This window comes from Urocampus carinirostris, chromosome 11 (genome assembly GCF_059441175.1).
Source record: "Urocampus carinirostris isolate Australia breed hairy pipefish chromosome 11, RoL_Ucar_1.0, whole genome shotgun sequence".
NCBI lineage: Eukaryota > Metazoa > Chordata > Actinopteri > Syngnathiformes > Syngnathidae > Urocampus > Urocampus carinirostris.
Window position 1 is genome coordinate 14779232 of NC_142359.1, and position 26361 is coordinate 14805592.

Here is a 26361-nt window from a genome sequence, read left to right on the forward strand (position 1 = left end):
CCTGTTTTTAAGCACTATATTTTATATTTAGTTTTGTAGATATCATGTAGTCTTTTTGTTGTATTTGTGTAGAAGTATTTTTGAGCGGACACCCAAAGTGACAATGGGACCAAAAAAGTTCACCCATCTTGGGGGCCCCCTAGTGGTAGCGGGGCCGTAAGCAAGCTGCTTAGCTCTCTTATGCCTTGGGCTGGATGATGTATTCGTGCACAAATTGGTGAGTAAAATGTGACTGTATTCCTCTAATACTAGTGGAATTTTCCGAGGTTATTATTGATGTGTTTTATGTGAGCGGCCTGATGAGGGCCTAGGTGTGAAATGCACGGCCCGCCACTGAGTAATAAGTGACACTCGTTGTCAAGCAACGAACTTTGGTTGACGCAACAGCGGCGCCGGCCTCTCGCGGAGGCGGTACTGTCTCTTTAAATTTACCCAGGAGCCCCTTAAGGAGCCCCAGGGGCCCCTCGTTCGGCTCCCCACCCTGAAGACAAGCAATAGTCTTCAAAATACGCGACTGGAGCCCCTCGCTCTTGCATTTAGTGTGTCTTTTCCCCCACTCCGCGGGATAGCCGATGAAAAGTTAACTTGTCAGGAGGTTCTGGTTCAGATTGACGGGATCGCGCACGCACGCGCCTCCTCGAGCACGCGCTTTGCGATGCTCGCCGCGGACGTGCTCGTGCGCGCGTGACACGTCCAGGAAGCGGAGCCACCGCGCGGGATGGACGCCGACGCCGCCGAACCGCGGTGTCCTGAACGGGCTCCCTCGGAGCCGCTCTCATTAACCGTACGCGGGGAAGAGCAGAAGGAAGAGGCGGCCTGCGGCAACGGCGACTCGGGAGGTGAGCTGACTTGGCTTCTAAAAGGCCGTTAAATGTTGTGTTTTTGACGCGAGCGTGCCTGTCAAATCCACGGCCATTGTCAGCGGGATGGCCCCAATTTACAGCTTGGCCCCTCAGTCTGTGTGGGCTCCTGTAAACAAAGGCTTAACTGCAAAGAGGGACCCTCGGACGCCATCGTGTGGATATTTGCGGCACTGCAGCTAACCGGTTAGCTTTAGCATTAAAGCATCAGAAAAAAACAACCTGTCAACCATGGTTGGGAGGGTTGCTTTAAAAATATAATCTGTTACAGTTTACTATCTTATCACTAAAGTAATCCAAATACCATAATATTCCAGTAATGTAAATTAAATACTCTGAATTACTTTTGGACGACTTCAAACCAAATACGTTATTAAAATACCAAACAAACAGATTTTCAATAAAATTACTACATTTTGTTTATGATAAATGAACAATGTAACCAGGAAAATAAATGGAGGAAACCAAGGTCAAGTAAGTGGCTTGCATTCCTACAAAAATGTTTCAGGAGTCGGGGAACATATGGTTGGCGAGCCATGCATGGCTCTTTTCATGAGTACATATGACTAGGAGATAAAATAGAACTTGTGCAATTATTTGATGCAATGTTCCATGTGGCTCCAGTTCCCCCGCGACCCTAGTGAGGATAAGCGGAGCAGAAAATGGATGGATGGCTGTTGCATTAAGAGCAGATTGTCGTAAATGTGATATGTGCTCATATAGTTTGGTCTAGTGCGTATATAATATATATATATATATATATATATATATATTATTATTATACAGACGCTCCCCTACTTACAACCAATAGTCTTACGTAAAACGGGAGGTATAAACAGTTTTCTCGGGATGCCAAAAAATAACCGGACGTTCCTTTAAGCAGGGATGTCAAACTCATTTGCACAAGGGGCCAAAATTCAAAACACACTTAAGGTCGCGGGGCAACCAGGATAAACATTTATTGAACACACTTAAACTGAATTTTTTTGGAACACACATATGAATAAAAACAGACAAGAATATTAAATTTAAACCTTAAATTACTTATACAGTATTTATTATTTTGCTGTAAATAAAAATATCTTGTTAACTTAAACAACTTAACATTAAAATAACATTCAAATTCCTTTGCTCCTATGTCAATGTATATATTTAAAAAAAACTTAAATATCCTAAAAGATTTTGCTCTCCTTAATATATCTCCTGTCAAAAGTAGAAATATGAAAATGCTACAAAACCTGGAAATATTCATAAAACATGTATTTTTCAGAAATAACGATTCTAATCATTACGTTTTCTTTGCTCTTATGACTCAAAAGCTTAGTCTTCACCACACTTATTTTTGATGATTTGATAAAAATTATGAAAAGAGAATAATGCCAGAGCCCGTGTCCCAAAATCAACAAAAATTCCACTTTAAACTTGTCTCTTTCTTGCAATTACTCAAGACCGGTTAAACTAATTTTGACCCCTTTTTTTTCATACATATTGGTTTCAAAACCAGATGCAAGCAGTAAACAGCAGTAACGTTTTGTAAAAACGTCACAACATTCTGAGAACAAGGAGCCTGATGTACTTACCTTTGGCGCAGACGGAGTAAGAAATGGGAGGGAGTGCTTGCACTTTTTGCACCCATCCCTCCTACTCACCCAATCAAATAACTTTGTTATCTTTCCAGTGTTTTGGTGTATTTACAATTTGTTCCATGGATTTATCAAAAAGTATCTCAACACAGATTATATCTCATCTCATCTCATCTCATCAGCCGTACCGCTTATCCTCATTAGGGTCGCAGGGGGCTGGAGCCCATCCCAGCCATCTCCGGGCAGTGGGCAGGGGATACCCTGAACTGGTTGCCAGCCAATCGCAGGGCACACGGGGACAGACAACTCGCTCGCTCATTCACACCTAGGGACAATTTGGACCGGCCAATTCACCTGAAATGCATGTTTTTTGGAATGTGGGAGGAAACCGGAGTGCCCGGAGGAAACCCACGCAAGCACGGGGAGAACATACAAACTCCGCACAGAAAGTCTGGAGCTGGATTTGAACCCACGGAGTAGGTTCCCATGACATGAACTGTGCCGCACAAGCGCTAACCACTGCGTCGCCGTGCTGCCACACAGATTATATAGTGAGCTTTCATATAAAGGATTCTTTAGCGTTGTACAGCCAAAATAAGTTTTTTGTGTGACACCTTGACTGTAAATCGTAGTGAAAATTCTAATTCTAAACCCTATCAGTGTAGATAAACGTAAATTTTGCTACTAAAAATAAATTAACAACAAAATTAGAGTAGATGACCGGCTATCAAACTGAAAAATAAATAAAACATCTATCCATCCATCTATTATCTGCACCGCTTATCTTCAGTAATGTCGCGAGGGTGCTGGAGCCCATCCCAGCTGTCTTCGGGCAGTGGGCAGGGGACACCCTGAACTGGTGGCCAGCCAATCGCAGGGCACACAAGGACAGACAATTCGCTCGCTCATTCACACCTAGGGACAATTTGGACCAGCCAATTGACCTGACATGCATGTTTTGGGAATGTGGGAGGAAGCCGAAGTGCCCGGAGGAACCCACGCAACCCACGGGGAGAACATGCAAACTCCACAGAGGAATGTTTGATCTCATGACCTCAGAACTGTGCCGCACACGCGCTAACCACTGCCTCGCCATGCTGCTCGATATTGAACATATTTAACTAAATAAATATTACCACTCCTCAAACCCAGAACAAGTCCAGTAGCTTTTCTTTCCTCTGTCTAACAGCATAGGAGCTACACTCCGGTATTGCTGAGGTTTGTATTCGAGACTGTATTGCTATATACAAAAAATTGAATCAATATTTTTTTTCTCCTCCTGGCCCCTTCAAAAAATGTTTAAGCCAATGCGGCCCGCGTCTCAAAAAGTTTGCCCACCCCTGGTGTAAAGTGTAAAGAAGAGGCGAGCCGTTTCTTTTGAAAGAAAAGTGGAATAAGAAAGCTTGATGCGGTTGAGAATATGGTCTGAATGTCTTTTTTGGCCACTTTTTACCACAGAGGAGGACCTCTTGAAGCGCATCTTCCAAAATTAAGTTAAACTCAAATTTATTTATCCTTTATAGAACATATTATTTTATGAAACATTTATTTTTTTGTACAAAGCAATACAGGTTACTTATCCAAGCCTTAAACGTACAAAATATAGCACTGAATTTAACTTACGAACGATCTCATTCGTAAATGGGGCAGCCAGCGTCTGTAGACACAATTATAACTACAGTTTATAGTCAAAGTATCACACCAACAGGCCCCATTTAATCGCTAAATTATCTTTTATATGAAAGCCCATTCTATGTTCATTGTTGGGACACCTCATAATGAAAACCACAGAACAAACTTCAAAAACCCAAAAGTTCTAGCAAAGCTCTTTTGATTTGATTGGGTGAGCTGTAAGAATGGGCGAAGGCGTGCACACCTTGTCACTCCTCCCCGGTCTGTACTGAAGGTGAATATGTCTGTAATTTTGTGTCATTTTTACAAAATAACTTTGCTTGCACCTTGTTTTGAAACCATTGAAAATAACGGTCGAAATAAGCTTCAACACTTTCAAGTAACTGCAGGAATCATTTCATAGATTTTATCAAATCGTCAAACATCACACAGTGACATAAAATGTGCTGACGAATTTGGAAATCTTGTTGAGGTTTGTCATAAAATACATAGTGTGGCTCTCTCAAAAAAATAAACAATACAAATATTTTTGCTTCGATGGTTCTTTGGGTGGGGCAGCACGGCGGCGCAGTGGTTAGCGCGTGTGCGGCACAGTTCTAAGGTCATGGGTTAAATTCCAGCTACCAGACTTCCTGTGCGGAGTTTGTATGTTCTCCCCGTGCTTGTGTGGGTTTCCTCCGGGCACTCCGATTTCCTCCCACATTCCAAAAACATGCATTTCAGGTGAATTGGCTGGTCCAAATTGTCCCTAGGTGTGAATGAGCAAGTGAGTTGTCTGTCCATGTGTGCCCTGCGACTGGCTGGCAACCAGTTCAGGTTGTCCCCTGCCCACTGCCGGGAGATAGCTGGGATGGGCTCCAGCACCCCCGCGACCCTACTGAGGATAAGTGGTGCAGATAATGGATGGATGGTTCTTTGGGTCAGTAACCTTAAAACAATCTACTTGCTGACGCCACCTTCTGGCTGAAATCATCATCGCACCTACAGGTCTATCTATAAGGCAGGAGAACCTTTTAGCAAAATATATATTTTATTTTTTTTTTTTTGAGAGAGAGGGCGATACCATATATTTTCAGACACATTTCAGAAAACCACGAAACTTGCTCTCCATAAAAAATCCAAGTTTTCAATGCATTTTATTCCACTGTGTGACGAAATACGATTTGATAAACTTTATGAAATAAGAGTAATGCCAAAGCTTGTGTCCCATATCAACAAACATATCATTTCAAAGTTGTTTCCCTACCGCAACATAAATAATTGTTTCAAAACAAGATGCAAGCAGAGTTCTTTTGTTAAAAATGTCTCAAAGTACTGCAATTAAAGAAACCAAACCCTTGGTGCAGAAAGCACTGGGCAGACTGGCTCTGCGCATAGCTCCGCCCACCCCTACTGCTCACCCAATCAGATTGCTCTGAGTGCTTGGCGGGCGTTTCTGGCTGTTTACAGTTTGTTTGTGGATTTTCACCATAAAGTGTCTCAACAGTGAACTGAAATTGTTTAATAAGCTTCCATATAAAGGATTCCTCAGCGATGTACAGCCAAAACGACGTCTGTTGATGTAAAACTGTGAACTGTAGTGAAGAGTATCCTCTTTAAATACTGGACTGAACCATTTACTTCAATAGCGCAGCCTCAGCCTCTGTGCACTAGATTTGATTATCCTCTTATCAGAAATGAAATGCTACAGTAGAGTTTTACATCAGTTCAATTTTATCACCGAGCCATATGTACCGGTACTCATTAAAAGAGCCATATATGAGGTTCCCGACACCTTTTATACACTCTCAAATAAAGTATTTTTCCTTCTTTTGGGAGGTTAGGTTGGCATTTGGACTATGTTTTAACCAGTCCTTTTGTTAATTTTCATTTTCATCTGGGAATAAAAGAAAACCCCAACACTCGCGTGAAATCATCCCCTCCCCACCGTCTTTCATCTGATGTAATGCACTTAGATGCGCTCAAATAAACTCTTCTTTTTCATCTTTTTGGGGGTTTGTGTTGGCATTTGACTGTATTTGAAACAGCCTTTTTCTTACTTTCACCATTTTCATCCTAGAGTCAGAGAGAACTGCAACCCCACGTGTGAAATCACTCCCCCCACCTTCTTTACTCCAATGTAACTCACTTAGATGCGCTCAAATAAACTATTTCATCTTTTTAGGGGTTTGGGTTGGCATTTGGACTTTATTTGAAACTTTCCTTTTCTTACTTTCACCATTTTCATCCCAGAGTAAAATAAAACTGCATCCACACGTGTGAAATCATTCCCCCCACCTTCTTTCCTCCAATGAAATGCACTGCGTGGCCAGAACACCGATGATAAAAGTAGGATATAAGCAGATAGGCGCGGTGGGCTCTCCAACAAACTCTGGGATGTCTTGTGTCCATTTTTTAAGTTTTACTTGTTTGAAGTGTGGATGTTAAACTTCTTGACAATAATAAGATTTACTAGCCATGGATGCTGGAACCTATGCCAAAACGGCCGTCCAATGAACCGGATGGTGGTGATATTCCAAAAACACGTTTACAACTACCCATTCCAAGAAATTAAAAACCTTAAAATACACTTACAATACCAGTCCCAAAAAGAAAGATCTAAAAGTACGTTTTGATCAAATAATCCATTTAAGAGGAGATATTAAACGTCAAATCTGCAGTGATTTTTAACATCATAGATATTGCTCTGATGAATCCGATTGCAGTTATATTACGTAAAATGATCTGGAAGTGAAGGAGAAAATAAAACGAAGCGTGCTTTTTAACAAGAAAAGTGATCATTCTCATCCAATTGTTTGTGGACCCAGTGAGTTATTTGTTGTGTCTTACGTCACTTTTCCTATGTAAGGGAAATTATAGTTTGATTATAGTTTGAATGTGCCTTTGTATTATGTTATCCTCAAAAGTACCTTAAAGAAGCCAGAGATTATATGCAGGTGCTGTTTGTATTTTTACAACAATTGTATCATCTTAGGCCCCGCTATTTATTGAGATGTCCTTCACTTAAGTGCCAGGAAGTCTGGTCACAAGCTTGCCTCCCCTTCCAAACTAGGTTTACAGTAAGTCATTGTTCTTTTATGTTAAAAAAGTTTCACTTTTCTTCATGTTAAATTATTGTGCTTGCACGCCATCTAGCGACAAGCATTATAACGCTCCAATTAATTATGCGATTTTGTTGAAGCCAATCAGGTCAGTTTCATGTATCCATGTGATCTTGTTTTAGCCAATCAGGTGTGCTGTTTTACGCCTGTGTTTTGAATAAACGGGCTAGTAGTTATCGGATGGGTGTCTATTCTCTCTGAGCCGATCTTGGAAGCAGATCTAGGGGAAAGTTCAGGTGGGATGCATTTCTGATCAAAGGGCTACCCAAAATCAATCTTCGACTCAGAGTGTGTTTCTTACTTTCTTTAGTTTAATACATCTCAAGTTTTAACCTTGGCACCCACTTTAAATTTGTCTCCTTCCCACAGGTATTTAGGATAATAGAGATTCATTTTGACTCATTTTTGTGATGAATAATGATTTCAAAACAAGGTGCGAGTAGAGGGCTTTCGTAAAAATGTCATTAATTACTGCAAACGAGGATATGAAAGCAGTGGTCTCCAACGCTGTGCCAGCTGGCACCTCAGCTGAGGTACCTGCGGACAAGTTGGCTGGGTCATTATGATTTTCTAGCAAAATTATAGTTTCAATGTTTGACTTAGTCTATTTAACCCTACTTGAAATAATTACCTCGTAATAACATAGTAACAACATAGTAACAACATAGTAAAGAGTAGTTATTTTAGAAATGCATGTCAAACTGGGTGCCAGTTGCGCTAATTAGTAATAATAAGTAGCTCTCAGCTTTGAAGGAGTTTATACATTTTACTATAAAGGATTTTATACGATTAAATACAAGTTACATTTATCGAGTGCAATGAAGATTTTCACCGCGTAGGCTGAAGTTCAATGACAGGTCACGCTGATCCGAATGCGGAATGTTTTGGCTGAGGAATTTTGATATCTGGACCCTGACGTGGGACGGCAGGCGATGTTTGGAGATCAAGGCCCTGATGACGTAGAAACGCTCTCCTGTTTTGAGTTTTTCCAGACATTGAGGCGAGGGGGTGGACCCCACATGGGGGCTTCATTGGCACGCCCATGGGAGGAGCCGGCACACCATCTTGCGGAGAGACGTGGGTCGAGAGAAGGAAGAAGGAGATCGAGAGAGGAGACTTGACGGGGACTCGAGCGACACTAATTCGGCCATATATTCGATGGAGGTCACTTAGTTAAATTGTTTAAGAAATTAAATCTGCCCTGTGTGGAAATGCCGGTCTCTTGTTCATTTTTCTATCAAGAAACGAGCGCGCATTGTTAGGAGAATGTAGGATGTGTTTGGTTAATGGAGTCAGATAACTAATTCGAACAATTTGGTAAACAGTACATTTTAATATTAAATTCCTAACAGCTTTAAAAAGGTTAGAGGCCCTGGTATATAGTAATACAAGTTTATGAGAATATGGCAGGACCAATTCAACCCGCGAGAATCTTCCTATGGGAAACACTAAATCCGGGGTGCCCTGCCAAAAATCAGGACTTGACTTACAGTTGCTGTCTTTCCAGCAGATGACACCTTCGCCAACGGCTACGCCGGCCAAAGCGAGTCCGAGGCCGGCCCGGCGCAATACCTGGGCACCAGCTACTGGAGCATCAGCGAGAGCCCGGACCGGCCCCCGATCCTGTCCTTGGCGCCCGCCCCGGAGGGCCGCAGGGCTCGCCGGGCATCGCGGCCGGGCATGAGCCGCATCCCGGGCCGAGACCATCGGCGCTACTACCACGAGTACTGGCGCAACGAGTACCTGATGGACTTCGACCCCCTGCGGCACGGCATGATCTGCATGGTGTGCGGCAGCTCGCTCGCCACGCTCAAGCTGAGCACCATCAAGCGCCACATCCGCCAAAAACATCCCGACTCCATTTTGTGGAGCGCCGCCGACAAGGAGGTCATCCGCACCGGCTGGGAGAGCCACCTCAGCCTAGGCGCGACGCTCGTGCCGCTCTCGCCGCAGGGGGAGACCGACCCCGACGAGTCCCGACACCCTGACGGTGAGGCACCTCGCAGTGACAAACGCACAAAAATCGGAGAATTGGTTGATAAAAAACGATAATAGAAATAGTCGACAATGAATGAATGAACTTTATTCGAACATCAAAATAAAAACAGAACACAAACAGTAACTCAACAACAAAATAACGTTACATAATATGTTCGAAAAGGGGTAGTAAGAAGCAAATGCTTATATTACCTACTCCTTTATCTTGCCCACCAAATACAACAATTGTAATGATATTAATAATAACAGTTATGATAGAAGAATAGCAACAATAACACAAAGTTAACTAGACTCACTATTCCCAATCTCTCGTATCACTCATACCCCACCCTCCTCATCTCTGTATTCCGCCAGGAATGTTCCTTTGTATCTAAACCTGAACAAGTGAATAGTTGGACACCGTTTGATCTTGTCTTGTAAATTGTTCCAAAGCTTGACTCCACACACAGACACACACATACTTTTCCTGGTGGTTCTCACCTTTGGGATTATGAATTCACCCCAGCCCCTTAAATTATAATTTCCCTCTTTCCGAATGAATAATTTATGGATGTTTTCTGGCACTATGTTTTTGTTGACCTTAAATAGTAGTTTACTAAATCATCTAATTTCAATAATTTGGACTGCAGGAATAAAATATTAGTATGATCTCGATATGCTACCCTGTGTATGGTTCTAATTGCACGTTTTTGAACAATAATCCTATTGTCGATTATTGTCGCCAAACATGTTTTTCCAATGGCGCGAGAAATCTCTGCCTGAATATACAGGGTTCGTACTGGTTCTTGAAATCCTTGGAAATGCTTGAATTTCTCATCTCATCTCCTTAGCTGCACCGCTTATCCTCAGTAGGGTCGAGGGGGTGGTGGAGCCCATCCCAGCAATCATCGGGCAGTGGGCAGGGGGACTGGTTGCCAGCCAATCGCAGGGCACACAGGGACAGACAACTCGCTCGCTCATTCACACCTAGGGACAATTTGGACCAGCAATCTACCTGTAATGCATGTCTTTGGAATGTGGGAGGAAACCGGAGTGCCCGGAGGAAACCCACGCAAGCACGGGGAGAACATACAAACTCCGCACAGGAAGTCCGGTAGCTGGATTTGAACCCACAAAGGAGGTTCCCAAGACCTTAGAACTGTGCCGCTTAGCGCTAACCACTGCGCCGCAGCGCTGCCTGCTTGAATTTCAATATTATGTTTTCAAGGATCAAAAAGTGCTTTAATTTTTGGGGAAGTGCCAGTAAATGCTTTAAATGGTTGCCATGTTTCACAACAATGAGGCAAACACTGCTCTCTGGAGGCTTCGCTGTATTTCTTTTCTTGTGAATAATGACAGCTGGCATTAGTTTGTATGGCATTTTTTTTTCACCGCGCCTATCTGCTTTTAACTTACCTTTATCATCTGTCTTCCGGCCAATGGAGCGCATTAGGTTGGAGGGAAGAAAGCAATGTCACATACCAGAAACGGAGACAAGACCCAATAGCGTTCGTTTTACTCAGTTTTTATTAAGAAAGAGAGCAGTGCTTGCATCCACGATCCTATGATCGTTGGTCACGGGTAGCAGATGGCAGGAACGCGGAAGTGGAACTTCCGTGTCGAGCGAGGGTAATCGTTGACAGCGACAAAACCAGTCGATGGCCAGGACGGGGGAGCAAAACAGAAACGGGTCCAGAAAAGAGGTCGGCAACTGGTATCAGGCAGGAAAACAGGGCAGGATAATGTCGGAGAGTACAAATGCTTGCCTAGCTGAGAGTATAGGTCTGCAGACGGTCTGACGGCTTCCTTTCGGAAGACGGGAGTTTAAAAAGAGTCCAACAGCCAATGAAATGATCTGCATTTATATAGCGCTTTTCAAGTCAATGACTTCCCAAAGCGCTTTACATTGTGCTTCACATTTCCCAATAGCGGCCGTGATCTGTGCAGCCATGTAAGGCACCAACCTGCTTATTGGGGGTGTAGGGGATTCAGTGTCTTACCCAAGGACACTTCGGCATGTAACACGGACAAGCCGGGATTCGAACTGAGATCCCTTAATCCTAAAACGATCGCTCTACCTCCTGAGCTACTGCCGCCCCAGTAGCTCAGGACCAATCAGGTATCGTGGCTGTTGGCGCCAACGGGGCAGCCGCAGGTGCCCCGAATCAGTAATCATGACACGCGAAGTGGAGAATGATGTCCCTGTTTTATTTTACTCCAGGATGAAAATGGTGAAAGTAAGAAAATTACTGTTTCAAATACAGTCCAAATATATAAAAAAGAAGAGTTTATGTGAGGGCATCTAAGAGAGTGACGCACTTGAAAGAGGTTGACTGAGCTTGACTGAGGCTACAATGATGATTCCAATCGGAAGATGGCCTCAGGAAGTAGAATATTTAGAATACTACCTTGAGCACGTGCATTTTAGATTTTAAAAAAATGAAACTGGTGCCAGGAATTAAGTTTTAACCATTTTTTAAGGGGAATGCAGATTTTTTTTTTTTTATGAAAAAAGTTTGCCTTTGCTCAAAGAAGGTTAAAAAACGATGGTTTCATCAAACCGCTTCATTTGTGTGATAAGTGGCAGGGCCTGACTGGGAGGAGGTCCACACAGAATAAAGGTTTGGGCCACATCCATTTGATCCCTTTAGGTCTTGGTGCCCTGGCCATACGGAGCTCCTGTACTTAACTTTGTCTTGTTTATTTTAAGCTCTTGATTTGTGCACCAACTCAGTGCTTTTGCCTGACACGCAAAGGGCGAACACACACACTGTCCCTTTAAGGTGCTGGCGGCACGCTCCAGCAGCCTTGTTTTTTGTCTTCATCTCGCTGTGCCGAAGCTCACTTATCACAAGCATGCTAGCCTGCTCAGCAACAAACCAGACACCCGCGTCTCCAAGCCAAACCTTTCGTAAGTCGCAATTTTGAAAATCACTCTGTGTAAATTGAAGCTCAAATTGGGTTCGAATTCTTTGGGTTAAATGGCGTCTCCGTTCCGCACTGCTCGTTTTGAAGCGTCGAACGGCTCCGTGATTTGTAAAAAGATTTTTTTATCATGCGTTTATCCTGACATAAATTTTGCCTTATTCAAACGACAGTGCGAGCATTTTGTGAGCTTGAAAACGCTGATATATATAAAATAACTTGTCAGAGTCGTCACATTGGTAAAGATAAAAAAATCAAGCCTGCTCATGACGTCGCTTACGTAATGACGTCATCCGTGTATAAATGCTGGTACGCGGAAGCAAAATTGTCGGACTTTATATATCAATCACCCCTTCAACATCATTTTTAATACACAAAATAGTACATTAAGCCCTTCTATGTATCGCGTGGCTCCTAGAATTACTACTACTAATATATGATGATTTCGTGCGCACCGTGAAGGCTGTTTCATTATAGCACCCTCTAGCGTCTGGTAATGCATGCGTGCAAAATAATTGCCACAATTGGCTGATATACACTCACTTTTTCACTTTAGAGACCGTTTTTTTTTTTTACAAGGACCATCAACACCCTAAACAAACATGCCAGACTGCGATAAATTTATTTTTATATCTAATTTATTGATTCATCTGGGAATTTTGTTCCTGCTCAATGTGCATTGGACTATTATTACAATGGCCAGTCTCCAAGCACTACCACGTCATCTTCTGCTGGTTTATCCTGATATTCTTTTTATCCTATATAGTCTTTTTTTACTTGTTTATCCTGGAGTCGAGTGCCATGCATAATTTCTTGTTATCGATGGCATAAAAGGCTACTCTATTCTGTTTTTATTCAACGTATGCACGTTTAATTTATGACCCAATCCATTAATTACACAATTAATTGACTCACTAATCGCTAGCCAAAGTCTAATTTCATTACATATACAGAAATAGCAGAATAATCATTAGTAAACCGTGTAACTAAATTGATTTGGATTAGAGGTTCAAATATTTAAATGCAGAAAAATTGGACATGGATTAATCTCATGAGTAAACGGTTACATGCCAACGAGTAATGCTAACAGCTACATATTAACGGCTACATGCAAACAATTCATGCTAACAGCTACAAGCTAACAATTCATGCCAATGGCTACATGCTAACGAATTATGCTCACGAGTTATGCTAACTGCTGCATTTATTCCACTAGAAGGACACTATGTTTTTAGTCGGGGTGGCACGGCAGCTGGGTGTTTATCGCTTCGCAGCACAGTTCTAAAGTCATGGGTTCAAATCCAGCTACCAGCCTTCCAGGGGGGAGTTTGCATGTTCTCCCCGTGATTGCGGGCACTCCGGTTTCCTCCCACATTCCAAAAACATGCACGTTAGGTTAATTGGCCGGTCAAAATTGTCCCTAGGTGTGAATGAGTGAGTGAGTTGTCTCTGTGTGCTCTGCAACTGGCTGGCTACTGGCAGGGTGTCCCCCTGCCCAGTGCCCGAAGATAGCTGGGATGGGCTCCAGCACCCCCTCAACCCTACTGAGGATAAGCCGTACGGATAGATGGGTGGATGGACATTTTTTTAACATCATGTGGAGGTTTTGGAAATTACTTTTACACTCTTTTAAGCAAAGATCAGCCACCCAAAATGTTGAACGAGCCATATTGGACTAAAAACCCTACCAAATATATATCTGGAGCAGCACACAATTAAAAGCCCTACCCTAAGCCTTACAGGGAGGGAAACACATATTGTATCCATCTATATTTGTGCGAAAACAATAAGATTGTTGGTGTCTGGTTGTCCTACAGAAAACATGTATGTTTCCATTATCAAACATTTTTGAACAAGTGCCAGGGAGCCACTAGGGAGCGCCAAAAAGCCACATGCGTCTCCAGAGCAGGTTTAGCGGGTGGAGAAGTCTAACTTTGTTGGCGTTAGAAGGCATCATAACCTGCATTTTAGCCCTGGTTACTGAGGCATTTTTCGGCCCGAGGGCTTTGTTAACGTGATGGCTTTCAAAGAAACTCGAAATTATAATATATTCACGGGTACATAGGTTTATCCAGCCATATTACGTATGTGTACAACTCCGATGGCACCATCATTGCATCTCAGGCAAACACAGGCAGAAAAGGGGCAGGGCGATTGTTTTGCCAAACTGAATGCAAAAGATAATGCACAATAGCAAGGGATTACTGTATATGCCTCTCATGCTCACCCGCTGCAGGGACGGTCAGCCCCGAGGGGATGCCGCAGCAAGGGGAGAGTCTCTCTCCCGGTTCGGAGGCGGGTGACGCCGACGCGGGGTCAAAGGTGTCGGCGGAGGAAGCCCGCACGCTGGAGTGTTACCTGAACGCGTCGCTGCACGCATGGTTCCGCCAGGAATTCCTGATGGAGTACGAGGCGGAGGAGGGCCGACTGCTGTGCATGTTGTGCGGCAGCGAGCTTCCCTCGCTGCATTTGGACCACATCAAGGGCCACGTGCTTCAGCACCACCCCGAGTCGCTCGTTTACACCTCCGAAGAGAAGCACTGCGTCCTGCAGTTCTGGGCTCGAACCCATGGTGAGCCACAATTACCTTTTTCACGGCATGAAGTGTAAATTCCAGACTACAATTCCCTTCTTTTTATTCTACATTTCAAACACTGCCGGTGTGTGCGGCAACATCAGAGTCACGACGGGCCCTTCTTGCAGATTTTTCAAAGTGCAGTGCCCTTTGAATGGTCTGGGAGGTGCCTAGCAGCTGGCTTAAAATGGTGCCGACCAGGGAATTGAACTGTTTATTCTAAACAATGTATCGCAAGGACCCGCAGAGGGTGATGACACAACGTGATTTCTGCCTAGTGCTCTGAATTTCAAAGTTAAAAAATTCAACATATTCCCCTTGGTAGTTCCTCATCAGCTAATTAGTAACTTGCATGAAAGGATGACAGAGTATGCAAATCCACCGTCTAGTAAAATCACAGCCAAGTGAACGGGCTTGGCAGAATCAGTGGGGAAATGTTGATTACAGAAAGCTAACCCATGTGCCACAATTTAGACACTCGTGTACAAACAGTGTCCGCAGCATTTATTCTTCATCAACTAGCGCAGCAGACAATATTTATTAAATTGCCATTAACATTGTTAGGAATTAATTATTAAAATGTACCGTTTACCAAATTGTTTGAATTAGTTATCTGACTCCATTAACCCAAACACAACCTACATTCTCCTAACAATGCACGCTCGTTTATTGATGGGAAAATATGGACAAGAGAGCGGCATTTCCACACGGGAGCAGATTTAATTTCTTGAACAATTTAACTAAGTGAACTCCATCGAATTAGCCGAATTAGTGTCGCTCGAGTCTCCGTCAAGCCTCCTCTCTCGATCTTCTGCTTCTCACCTCGGCCCACGTTTTTTCCGCAAGCTGGTGTGCAGGCTCTTCCCATGGGCGTGCCAGGAAAGCCCCCTCGCCTCGATGTCTAGAGAAACTCAAACCAGCAGAGCGTTTATCAAAACAATGCCTGACGTCCTTCGTCAGAGTCCTGTTATCAAAATTCCCCGGCCAAAACATTCCGAATTCGGAACAGCGTGACCTGAAGCCCACTCAGTGAAAATTTTCATTGCACTCGATAAATGTAACTTGTATTTAATCGTATAAAATCCTTTATAGTAAAATGTATACAATCCTTCAACATATACACAGAAATGCGACAAAAGCGACAATCTCAATCTCATTGTACTGACTAAAATTCAGAGGCCCGTACAATTACAACACCCTCTATACATGCAGAGGCAAGTAACTGGTATTAAGTTCTCCCATCCCTTGCACTCATGAGAAAGTGATAATGAGAATACCAAGTATTGATAGTACTACATAAAAACGTTATACTGTACATGCCGACTTTAGTTACGAACTAAGGACGGGTTAACGTTTTGGCCTGATAAGAAAAATATACCCAGTGACGCTAAAATATAAAATCAGCCAACACTACATGTGAGAAAGATTCCAAGCATTTATGTACAATGATTTTGTTATGTAGTAGTATTATTACCTGGTCTCCCCTCTAGCACTTTGTCATGTGCGCAAGGGATGGGATAGCTTAAGATCAGTCTCTGCATGTATACAGGCTGTTGTGATTGTACGGGCTTCTGAATTTTAGTCAGTACAGTACATTCGATTTGTTTTATTTTATTGCAAATTAGATTATCATTAACTGCTACACTCGTTGATTAAGATTGAGAGCTGCAGAATATCTCAATTGCAGTGCAATGTGTTACTTTTCTTAACTTGTCATTTCTCCACTGTTATTCTTATTAAAACGTAAGAAATGGACGTGAACGAGTTCCTTTTTACGACGCTTTTAAGCCTGTGGCTTAAAATCCGGTGCTGCTTGAACAAAATCAAAGTTGAGTTTCTTCCTTAAATTTGTGCCCTTATCTTTAAATCCGGTGGACTCTGTAGTCTGGAAATTACGGTAATTGTTGGACTAAGTGGTTTGTCAGAAGGTTTTTGAGAACTGTTTACTCCACGGTTTGAAGCAGACAAGTCTGAGACCTCCAGCGTATCGGACCCCAAAGATGACAGCAACGGCAGCGACCCTTTTCGGGACGAGGGGACGGACGCGGCAGAGCCGGGACCCGCCCGGCCCAAAATCCATCTCGGCGCTTGCGGCGAGACGTGGCAGTTGCGACTGGACTACTTGGTGGCGTACGGGCCCCAGGGACGCCGCATCTACTGCATGGTGTGCTCGCAGTTGCTGGAGGGAAGCCAAGCGCGAAGCTTCAGAGCTCACATCAACAAATGTCATCCAGAGACCCTCAACCTGAGCCAAGAAGAACGCAAAGCAATGGCCGCCGCCTGGACCAAAGAGTATTGTGCCGACGGCATCCTCGCGCAAGACGGTCAGAGCAACACTCTCGCGGGGGGAAGGAAGCCAATTGCGAAATAAGCACTTTTGTTGTGTAATACAGTTATTTTTACGGGATATTGTGTATTGTTTGCCCGTTCGATCTCGCTGTATTATGTCGTGCAACCGAAAATGGGTGAGCAAAAGCACAAGGGACAATACAAACTACAGAGACTCAAACCGTACCATTATTCATATTTTTTAGCCAAGCCTTTTTTTGTGTGCCCATAGCAGCAAGATGGCGTACAATAATGTCAGCTAAAAGGTGGGGTTCATTGTTTGGGGTGTCCTTAAAAATCTGCAAGTATAATATTTTCTTTAAGTATGTTTTAACAATTTTGAACTGAGTTCAAAGAGCCCTTGTGCTTATTTTTTTTTTCAAGCAAAGCTGTTTGGTGCAGAACACACTAGGTAGGAGGAATGGGGGAGTGCTGAAAGAGTGACGTCATCCTCTTTCCCTCATTGTTTGCGGTTTGTTTTTGTTAGTGTAGCATGAAAATGCTGTTGGTAAGACTGTTTCAAGTAGAGTCCAAACGCCTAAAAAGAGCACGACGAGCACATCTAAGAAATGCACGTACTTGCATACGCATTATGAGGAGCTTCACAGAGGCTGCAATGTTGACACAAGCCAGAGATTACTGTCACCTGTAAAAAAAATTGTGCAGATCAGGGGGCGGAGAAACTATAATTTGGAAAAATGCTATAATCAAATAACAAAATGTGAAAAAGTTAAAACATTAGCATTTTAACTTTTTTATTTAAAGAAGCCGTTTCCTCTCTTCTTACGTCATCTTCTTGCTTGTGTCATCATTCGAGTTTTCGTCAAGCTCCTTATGACGCACGTGCGAGTACGTGCATTTCTTAGACGCGCCCAAATACTTTTCTCGTCTTTCGGGTGAGCGTTTGAATTCTACTTGACACTGGGCTTTTTCATGCTTTCACCATTTTCATGTTACTGTAGCAAATATAAACAAAATAAAAACCTGGAGGGATGAGCAAGAAGACTTTCTCCATTCCACCTACCTAATGTGTTCCGCCCTGGACAGCTCTGATAAAAGTGAGCTAAAGGCAGATAAATGCGGTGGAAAAAAAGTATAAGGGCTCTTTGAGGTCAGTTAGGCTTTGTGAACATATCTTTTTGAAAGGAAATATTTAACTTTTAACTTTTTAAGGACATCTTAAACGGCGCTCCCCCACCTTTAGCATTTGAGAGCAAAGAAAAGGACTTGTGAATGCCATATTTAATGTAAAATATCAAATATTTAGTAAGCAAACGTGTCAAAATACAGGGTGTTTCAGCAAATTGGATATCCTTGGTGGTGTAAACTCAAGAGATTCAAGATTGTCTTTGTCATAAACCTAAAATGTCGATGACATTTTATTTGCAACCTTGGTGTACAGTAGTAACGTGTGTTGTGCTGCGGCTCACAGCCTATAAGTTATTGTCCTTAAGTTGGGGTGAGGAGCTGATAGATTCGACAGCTCTTGTTAAGAAATAGCATCTGTCTTTTAGTGATGTTCCCATACTGCTTTCCTGAAGGAAGTAGCACAAATAGTCTGTGGGTCGGGTGGCTGGGATCCGTGGCGATGGCCTTTGCTCTCCTCTTGACTCACTCTGCATATATGAATTCCAAGTCTGGGAGGGGGTGGCCCAAGATGCCCTATGCAGTCCTAACCACCTGCACCAGTTGTTTCATGTGCCTCTTCACAGGAAAGCACAGGATTAAAGCAAATGAAATGCAAAAGTATTAATGTTGAAGATTTATTCTTCCAAATTTGAATGGGAAATTCTAAAGCATGTGGATTATCGGAACAATTTCACAAATAAGACAATCGGTAATCTAGCTCCTGCTAAACACATTGAAGCAAATATTGGGTAACAGTCTCTAGCAGATTACTGTTTTATTTTACTTTTTTTTTCTTTTTGTAAACACATTTTCTGCTTGTGAGTTGGTAAAGAAAAATACATGTATTCATTATATTTATTTTCAAAGGATATGAAAATCCAGGGTTTGTACATATTTGTCATTGCCAAAATCAAGAACGTTTTTAAAGATGTTCAAAGCCAATTTTCCAATTTTTCCAGTACCATTAAAAGAAAATTTCCAGTGTGAATAATATATTTTGCAGATCCACAAATATAGCTGTGATTTACATATTTTAATGAAGAAGTGATTTTAAGAATTTAAGTACATTTTGGATATATTTGTTTTTTAAACAAACCTGGCAGTAATCTGTAGCTTACATTTTCAGTTGCAGGAAGTTCTTCCTGTTACAATTTACCAATGGGAAAAACTACCCTGATATCTCGCATGGCACATGATAAATGTCCACAATTGCTACGTAATTCTTGCGCTAATACACATTTCTTAGTGTCTGTTAAGATGTAGCATGCAAGTTTGCTGTTGGGCGATGAGGCTTTAATGGATTTCTGTCCAAGAATTCTGTCCAAACTAATGCCAGCTGCTGTTAATCACAAGAGGAGAAATGCAATGGCAAAGCGAAGCCACCAAAGAGCAGTGGTGGCTGAATTTTTAAGTGAGAAACATGGCAACAATTTCAAGCACTTTTCAATCCTTGAAAAAAACATTCAAAATCCAGGCGTTTTCAAGCACCAGTACAAACCCTGCAAATGTTTTGAAACACCCTGTATATTGACTAACATCGAGAAAGGATCGGGGGGCACGTCCTTCTGTTGTTTGCAAGCAAAAACGCCTTCTTCTTCCCTTTCGTCCGACTTTTCAATTTGCCGGTCTTGCAGAAATCGGCACAAGTGACGCCGGTGCCCCAAATAGCAGCGAATCCCCGATGGAGGACGAGCTCCCTGACGACAAGGAAGAGGACGAAGAAGAGGGCGCTGTAGTCGAGGAAGAGGCCGCGGATGACTCCGCCCTTCGCCACAACCCGGGCAAGGACCAGCGGCGCAACTACCAGATGCGTTGGCGTTGGGACTTCCTGATGGATTACGACTGCCGGCGTCACGGCCTGGTCTGCATGGTGTGCGGCGCGGGGCTCGCCACCATGAAGGTGAGCACCATCAAGCGCCACATTCAGCAAGTGCACGCGCAATCGCTGCTGCTCAGCGCCGAAGAGCGCCAACGCGCCGTGCGAGCTTACGAGCGAGACACCAAGTGCTCGGTTCACGCCGACGACTGCTTCCTGGCCGGGGACCACGGGCGCACCGACATCGTGCTCTTCGCCACATAGGGACGCCGCCACCCTGTGCCGGGTTTTTGCCAAATACCCAATGGACTGCTTTCCTTTTTCAAAGGAAGGAAAAGTGTATTTATTTGTGTCAAATGTTCACTTGTGTGCAACACGCGCTCGTAATCCTCGATTGGAAATCGGTATCGAAATGTTCCCAGCTTAAATTTTGCGTTTGGATGCGACAGGTAAAACCGGGTCGCCCCGCTGAAAGCGTCAAACTCTAACCACCGTAATACCGGTGGTATAGGTAACATATGAAAAGGCAGTAGATGCGATTTCATTTGCACGGTTTGAGAGATGATTTTTCATTTGGTTGTGTGTTTCACATGTTACAATGATAATGTAATTTATTCATATAATTGTAACATATAAAACCCGATGCTTTTTCGAAACGCCATCCATATGGTTCTCAACTGGTCTGATTTGAGGAGCCACCATTTTACCCTAATGACAAGCTGCGACCCAAATCAAGAAAAAATTCCATTTCTACAATTCATTTCATGAAAAGATTGCACAGTTTGAAGCAGAGATCGAAAATATTCACCTTTTTAATTTGAAAGAACAAAATGACCAGCACTTCAAGTTGCGTGTATACTGGCATATAAGCTTACATTTCATATAGCCCCTTAAAATTGCCTTGAAATAGCGAAAAAAAAATCAAAATATTCATAAAACGTGTACTTATAGATTATTAAATGATGTAGGTATGCTGGTACAAAGCTAAAAATCAAATTTTTAAACCATTTACTGAACTCTCCAGCAGCGCTTCAATGCCACTCGTATACCATTTTCCTATTTCGCAATCATTTCCTTCTTTGACTCAGTCATTGTCACTTTTCCTTCCCCCATTATTTTTAGGATATAAGAGAATATATCTTTATTGCCATTGTTACAAAATGAATTGAACTTATTGTGCCAACGAAATTGGACGTGGCACTCCAGGTTCACATTTAACAATGAGGATAAAGGAAAACAAAGATAAAGGAACCAAGAAGATAAGGTTATAATTTACACAATATAAAGAAACAAGAAGATAAAGGTTATAATTTACACAATATTTACACAAGAAATGTGGATCGAAAGGGGAAATAAAACCAACCAAAATCACAGTAAAACGAGATGTGGTCCCCCTCAAACACAATTGAAACGGTGCCGATTGACCGAACAGGAAGAAGAACTCGAGCAAGGCATTATCGCCATCTACTGCTGAAGAGTGAAATTGACCCCTTGTTTTTTCTTCTTAGCAATATTTTGCTGAAAACGGGTCCGCGACCCAATTTTAGATCCCGACCCACCAGTTGAGAAACAATGATGTGTAACACCGGTAACCCAGTGGTTAGAGTAGGGTGGTCTGGCTGTCGCAACTAGGTTTTACGACCAGAGTTTGGATCCGGTTTAAACAAAGACCTCGTGTTTATGGCGCACTCTCACTTTGAGGGTTCATTTTAGGTTGAAAAAATGTGTTTTATACTAATATGGTATGTGCAACACATCCCCTTTCTCATCTTATAATTATATTATGAAATCCAAAACCTAGGCCAATTCAAATACCAATATTTGAAAACTCTGAAGTTTTACACCCAGGCCACAATCACAAAATTACTGTAAATTCTGGACTCCAGTGCACACCTGATTAAAAGCCATATAGAATAGAATATACCTTTATTGTCATTGTTACAAAATGGGTTGAACATATTGTGACAACAAAATTGGACGTGGCACTTCAGTTTCACATACAACAGTAAGGATAAAAGAAAAAGAAGATAAAGGTTAAAATTTACACAATATTTACACAAGAAGTATGGGCATGTAGGATTTTAAGGCGTAGGTTCAAACAGCCATAAAAATGAACTCATTCACATTTTACCTTTTTAAAAAAATCAGCGGGGTAATGCCCACAACAGAAAAATGACAAATTGTGACGCGATTAAGACGCTTGTTTGCGGACTTTGCAGCTGTAACCCTTAACTAATGCATGAACATATGTGCAGCAGTGAGACAAAAAATATTCTCAAAACAAAAAATGTACTGCACTGACTAAAATTCAGAAGTCACTACCATCACAACATCCATGCTGAGTCATGAGACTAATTTTAAGCTCTCCCATCCCTTGCACAGGTATAGAATTAAGAGGGGAGGCATATATTGCTCCATATAAACCTCATTATACATGCTGACACTAGTTACTCACTAAGGAGGGGTACAAAATAATGATCAGAGTAACAGTTAAGGGACTGATCACAGCTTAATATGACGTCACAGTTTTTAGCTCAATTGGAAAAATATACCCGATAATTCACCTGCTGCCATATTCAATCAGCCGATACTAGTTAGAAAGATTCCAAGCGTATTATGATTTTGTTCATGTAGCAGTAGCAATACAGTCTCCTCTCTATCACTTTGTCATGCGTGCAAGGGATGAGAGAGCTTAAGATCAGTCACCGAGCTGAGCATGTGTACTTACTGTTGTTTTAGTCCTTTTATATTTTAGTTAATACAATTTTTGTTTCAAGAATGTTAATGCAAATGTATTTAGGATTGACTGCCGTGCTCGTGTCTTAATCGTGGCACAATTTGTTACCTTACTTTACTAGACATTTCCCCGTTGATTTTTAAAAGTATAAAAAAAGTGAGTTTTTATGCAACCAGTTCAGGGTCTCCCCTGCCAGCTGCCTTGAAATGGCTGGGATGGGCTCCAGCACCCCCGCGACCCTACTGAGGATAGGCGGTGCAGATAATGGAGTTTTTATGGCTGCACGGTTTAGTTTCTTCGTTTTAATTTGCGTATGCTGCTTTTAGTCAGATCCCCTCTGTGGTCCAGAATTTACGGTATCTATTTTTGAAGGCTTTGTAATTTTAAGTCTTTAAGTAGCCTAATCAGTATTCAAGTTTAACACTCAGTCCACCTTTTTTGAATTTGTATTTATAAATATATATGAAATCGGGATCAGATCTAGAAAATAATGCTGTATATGTTAAGTCCCAATCTATATTTTAATTTAGATATTTTTTAAGTTATTCTAATTAATCATGTTTGCCATATCATAACTACTTGTAACTAATTTTGTGTCATATGTCAGTCTTGAAAGCAAAACAATCCAAAAAGTCCAGATTTCACAAAAAAATTGTTTAGTTTGAAACACTATCTGGATGCACCGTTATTTGTAATTGACCAATCCAGGGTTTCTCCCCCACCTCTGCTTGCACTAATCAACCCATGAGTCGCACTTACAAGATGGCGTGCCGAATTTCTCATTCTCAGGGATTGCTTTCGATTCAATCGACTGCTAATGATTACGCGATCACTTTGGGAATGTTTTCAATGAAGTGTAAATGATTTCAAACAAATGCCATCAACTACCAGTTGAGGATGACACGTCATCGATTTTCTTACCTGTGCTCGGCCTCCATGATTAAATCATACCACCAATTCCCGTCTGGTCTCGAGTTGTATTGAAGGAGAAACTAAGTATTTGAGTGTCATCTGCATAGCAATGGAATCTAATATTATACTTGCAGATTATATCACCGAGCGGAAGCATATAGATACTGAAAAGATGGGGACCAAGTACTAAGCCCTGTGGAGCGCCACAGGTAACACCAAAAAGCTCAGAGGTCATATTACTGTAAATCTTGCACAATGCATCCTGAGAGGTAGGATCGAAACAATGAGTAACCAATCCATTTTTCCAGCCCCTACTCAAGTCTTCAATTTTCTCAAGCTGAGGTTTTTTTAGTTTTTCCTTGCCCCGTTGTAGGTTAAGACTAGGGAATGTTGAAACTGGATTAGCTCCCTTTACCTTAAAGCGAAGTAGCATGTGAAATGCCGTTCCTAGTTGCTGCTCAAGATTTGGTCTTGTGCATTGAGGTTAGTGTCTGGTGAAGCAGTCAGATTTAGAAATAAATTCATCTTATTCATTTGAATGGCAGAGCATGAAAGAAATATTTCATCTACCATAGGAAAAAAACGATGCGTGTGTAAATATTTTTGAGACAAATACAGTATCATCCCATATAGGTCTTGGGTAAAAACGACTGTACTATGTAGCTTACATTTTCAGGTGCAGGAAGTTCTTCCCATGACAATTTACCATTAGGAAATGGTACCTTCATTTTTTTAAATGTCCATTTCATAGTGCCCTGTTTAGGTGTAGCGTGCATCATGTCCTCTTAGACACAACCCGTAGGGGGGGTTATGACACTTTATAGAACAATGTCATATGAACTAATGCCAGCTGACGTCAATCACGAGAGAAGGTAAAATGCAGTGGAAAAGCGAAGCCACCAGAGAGCAGTGTTTGCATTTGAGTGACATCGTACGGACACCGCATCCGCACGTGTCTACGACACGTATTTGCTTCTTTGCAAGCTTTCTGAATGTTAGGGGGGTAATAAGTTGGACTGAACTATCTGACTGTTTTGTCGACATTCCCATTGTAGCGCCTTATAATCCGGTGCGCCTTATGTATGGAAAATATAGGACCAAAAACTATTTTGGGGGGGTGCGCCCTATAACCCGGTGCGCCTTATAGTCGTGAAAATACGGTATTATGAAAAATGTCCACGCTACAGAAAAAATAATGACTTACTGTTCGCTTGCTTGCTAAAATCACCAATTGTATTGTTTGGGGTTGAGATGTGCACCAAATCAGAATACTCACCTTTGCCATGAGCCAAGATGTTGCGCGTTTCACTCTGGATCTTCGTAATGTAAAAATTCCGCCATTTCAAAAAGGAAAATCCCCAAAATTGTGAAGTTTAACGTGAAGACATTAACCATTTTAGGGCTTAATAGGTGTTGGGTACTAATAGAGTCCAATACAAACGACAAAAAAAGTATTGTATGTATAAAAAGCAGAAGAAATGAGCCAAATTTGGATTCATTTTAATGATTTTGATAGCTCTGAAGCAGAGTGCATTCAATCTTTCATTCTTAGAGACAGTTGGTCCTTTGCTGTTCTAATTATCTCAATTTATAGTTTGTGCGGGTTTTGAGATCTGTGTCTAAATTGGTTGGAATAGAATTGTAATTTATTTTTTGCATTATATCATATATAACACCGAAGAGTACTTTTATTTTTTTTAGTTTGTACTGCATTTTTAGGGATTTTGTGATGTTCGACTTTAAGTTTGTTCAGTGTGTAGAAAGTTACATTTGTTTTGGATTTTACACATTTTATTTTGTAGCTCTGTAAAAATGTTGATTTATACTTAATGTGTTTTTCAGGAATCTCTTGCAAAGCATACGAAATTACAAAATCATTTCCTTAGTATTGATATCATAGACAAAAATCTCTCTCCTTGGGAGCCATGCCAAACGATCCAGTTCTCTAAATAGAGCTGTTATTTTGGATGTGACCAGTAGGGGTCAATGACGCGTCCCATGATAATGCCACCAGAGCAGGCATGTCCCCATATTTTTCCCATTTATTGCGCGGACTATAGAGTCAGACTGCTGAGAAACATGGCAAGGGCAACAATTTCAACCATTTTCAAGCACTTCACCCAAAATTCAAGCATTTTCCTGACCTTGAAAACAAGCACCGACGAACCCAGAAATTTACTTTCTAAACACTCGTGTACAGATGCTACCCTACTTACGACCATTCGACTAACATAAACCGGTAGATAAGAACATTTTTTTCGGGATGTGGAAAAATATCCGGACATTGCTGTAAGTTAGATTTTGTATTGTGTGCACCTTTTTACGAGTAGAGGACATCACTGTAGTGCTTCTTTCCGCCGCTACTGGCGTGTGGTGGCGCTGTGAGGGGTCACCCAGCTTCCACCCCGAAGAAGGAATCCGGCTTCTACTTCCTGGTTCGTGTGTAATCATAACAACGTGTACTGTATTGCTAGCACGCTAAGAACTTTGACGTTTTAATTGTTTAATATCTCGTGCAGCCATTCAATATGGTTGGTGTACAATGTAAAGAATAGGAGAGCCGTTTCTTTTGAAATAAAAGTAGAATAAGAAAGATTGATGCGGTTGAGAAAATGGTTGGATCGCTTTTTTTCAGCCACTTTTTACCACAGAGGAGGAAGTTGCCTAACTCTTGAAGCTCATTTTCCAAAAGTAAGTTGAACTTCACTTTATCATTATAGAACATATTAACTTATTAAATGTTTAATACAAAACAGGTGGGCAGCACGGCGGGGCAGTAGTTAGCGC

General features: G+C 42.0%; 1 protein-coding gene across 4 annotated transcripts; it reads left to right on the forward strand.

The window, feature by feature from the left end:
- The first annotated feature begins 505 nt into the window (after positions 1-505).
- Positions 506-20581, forward strand: zfta (zinc finger translocation associated). Of its 4 annotated transcripts, none has more exons than XM_088347578.1 (5): positions 506-839; positions 8684-9166; positions 14315-14650; positions 16615-16977; positions 19744-20581. In XM_088347578.1, exons 1-5 carry the CDS (start codon positions 719-721, stop codon positions 20187-20189), a joined length of 1749 nt encoding a protein of 582 aa, XP_088203704.1. In that variant the 5' UTR covers positions 506-718; the 3' UTR covers positions 20190-20581. The 4 variants fall into 4 exon arrangements, with proteins under 4 accessions (XP_088203704.1, XP_088203705.1, XP_088203707.1 ...); XM_088347579.1 differs by having other exon boundaries at positions 16618-16977; XM_088347581.1 differs by having other exon boundaries at positions 8687-9166.
- Positions 20582-26361: the final 5780 nt, after the last annotated feature.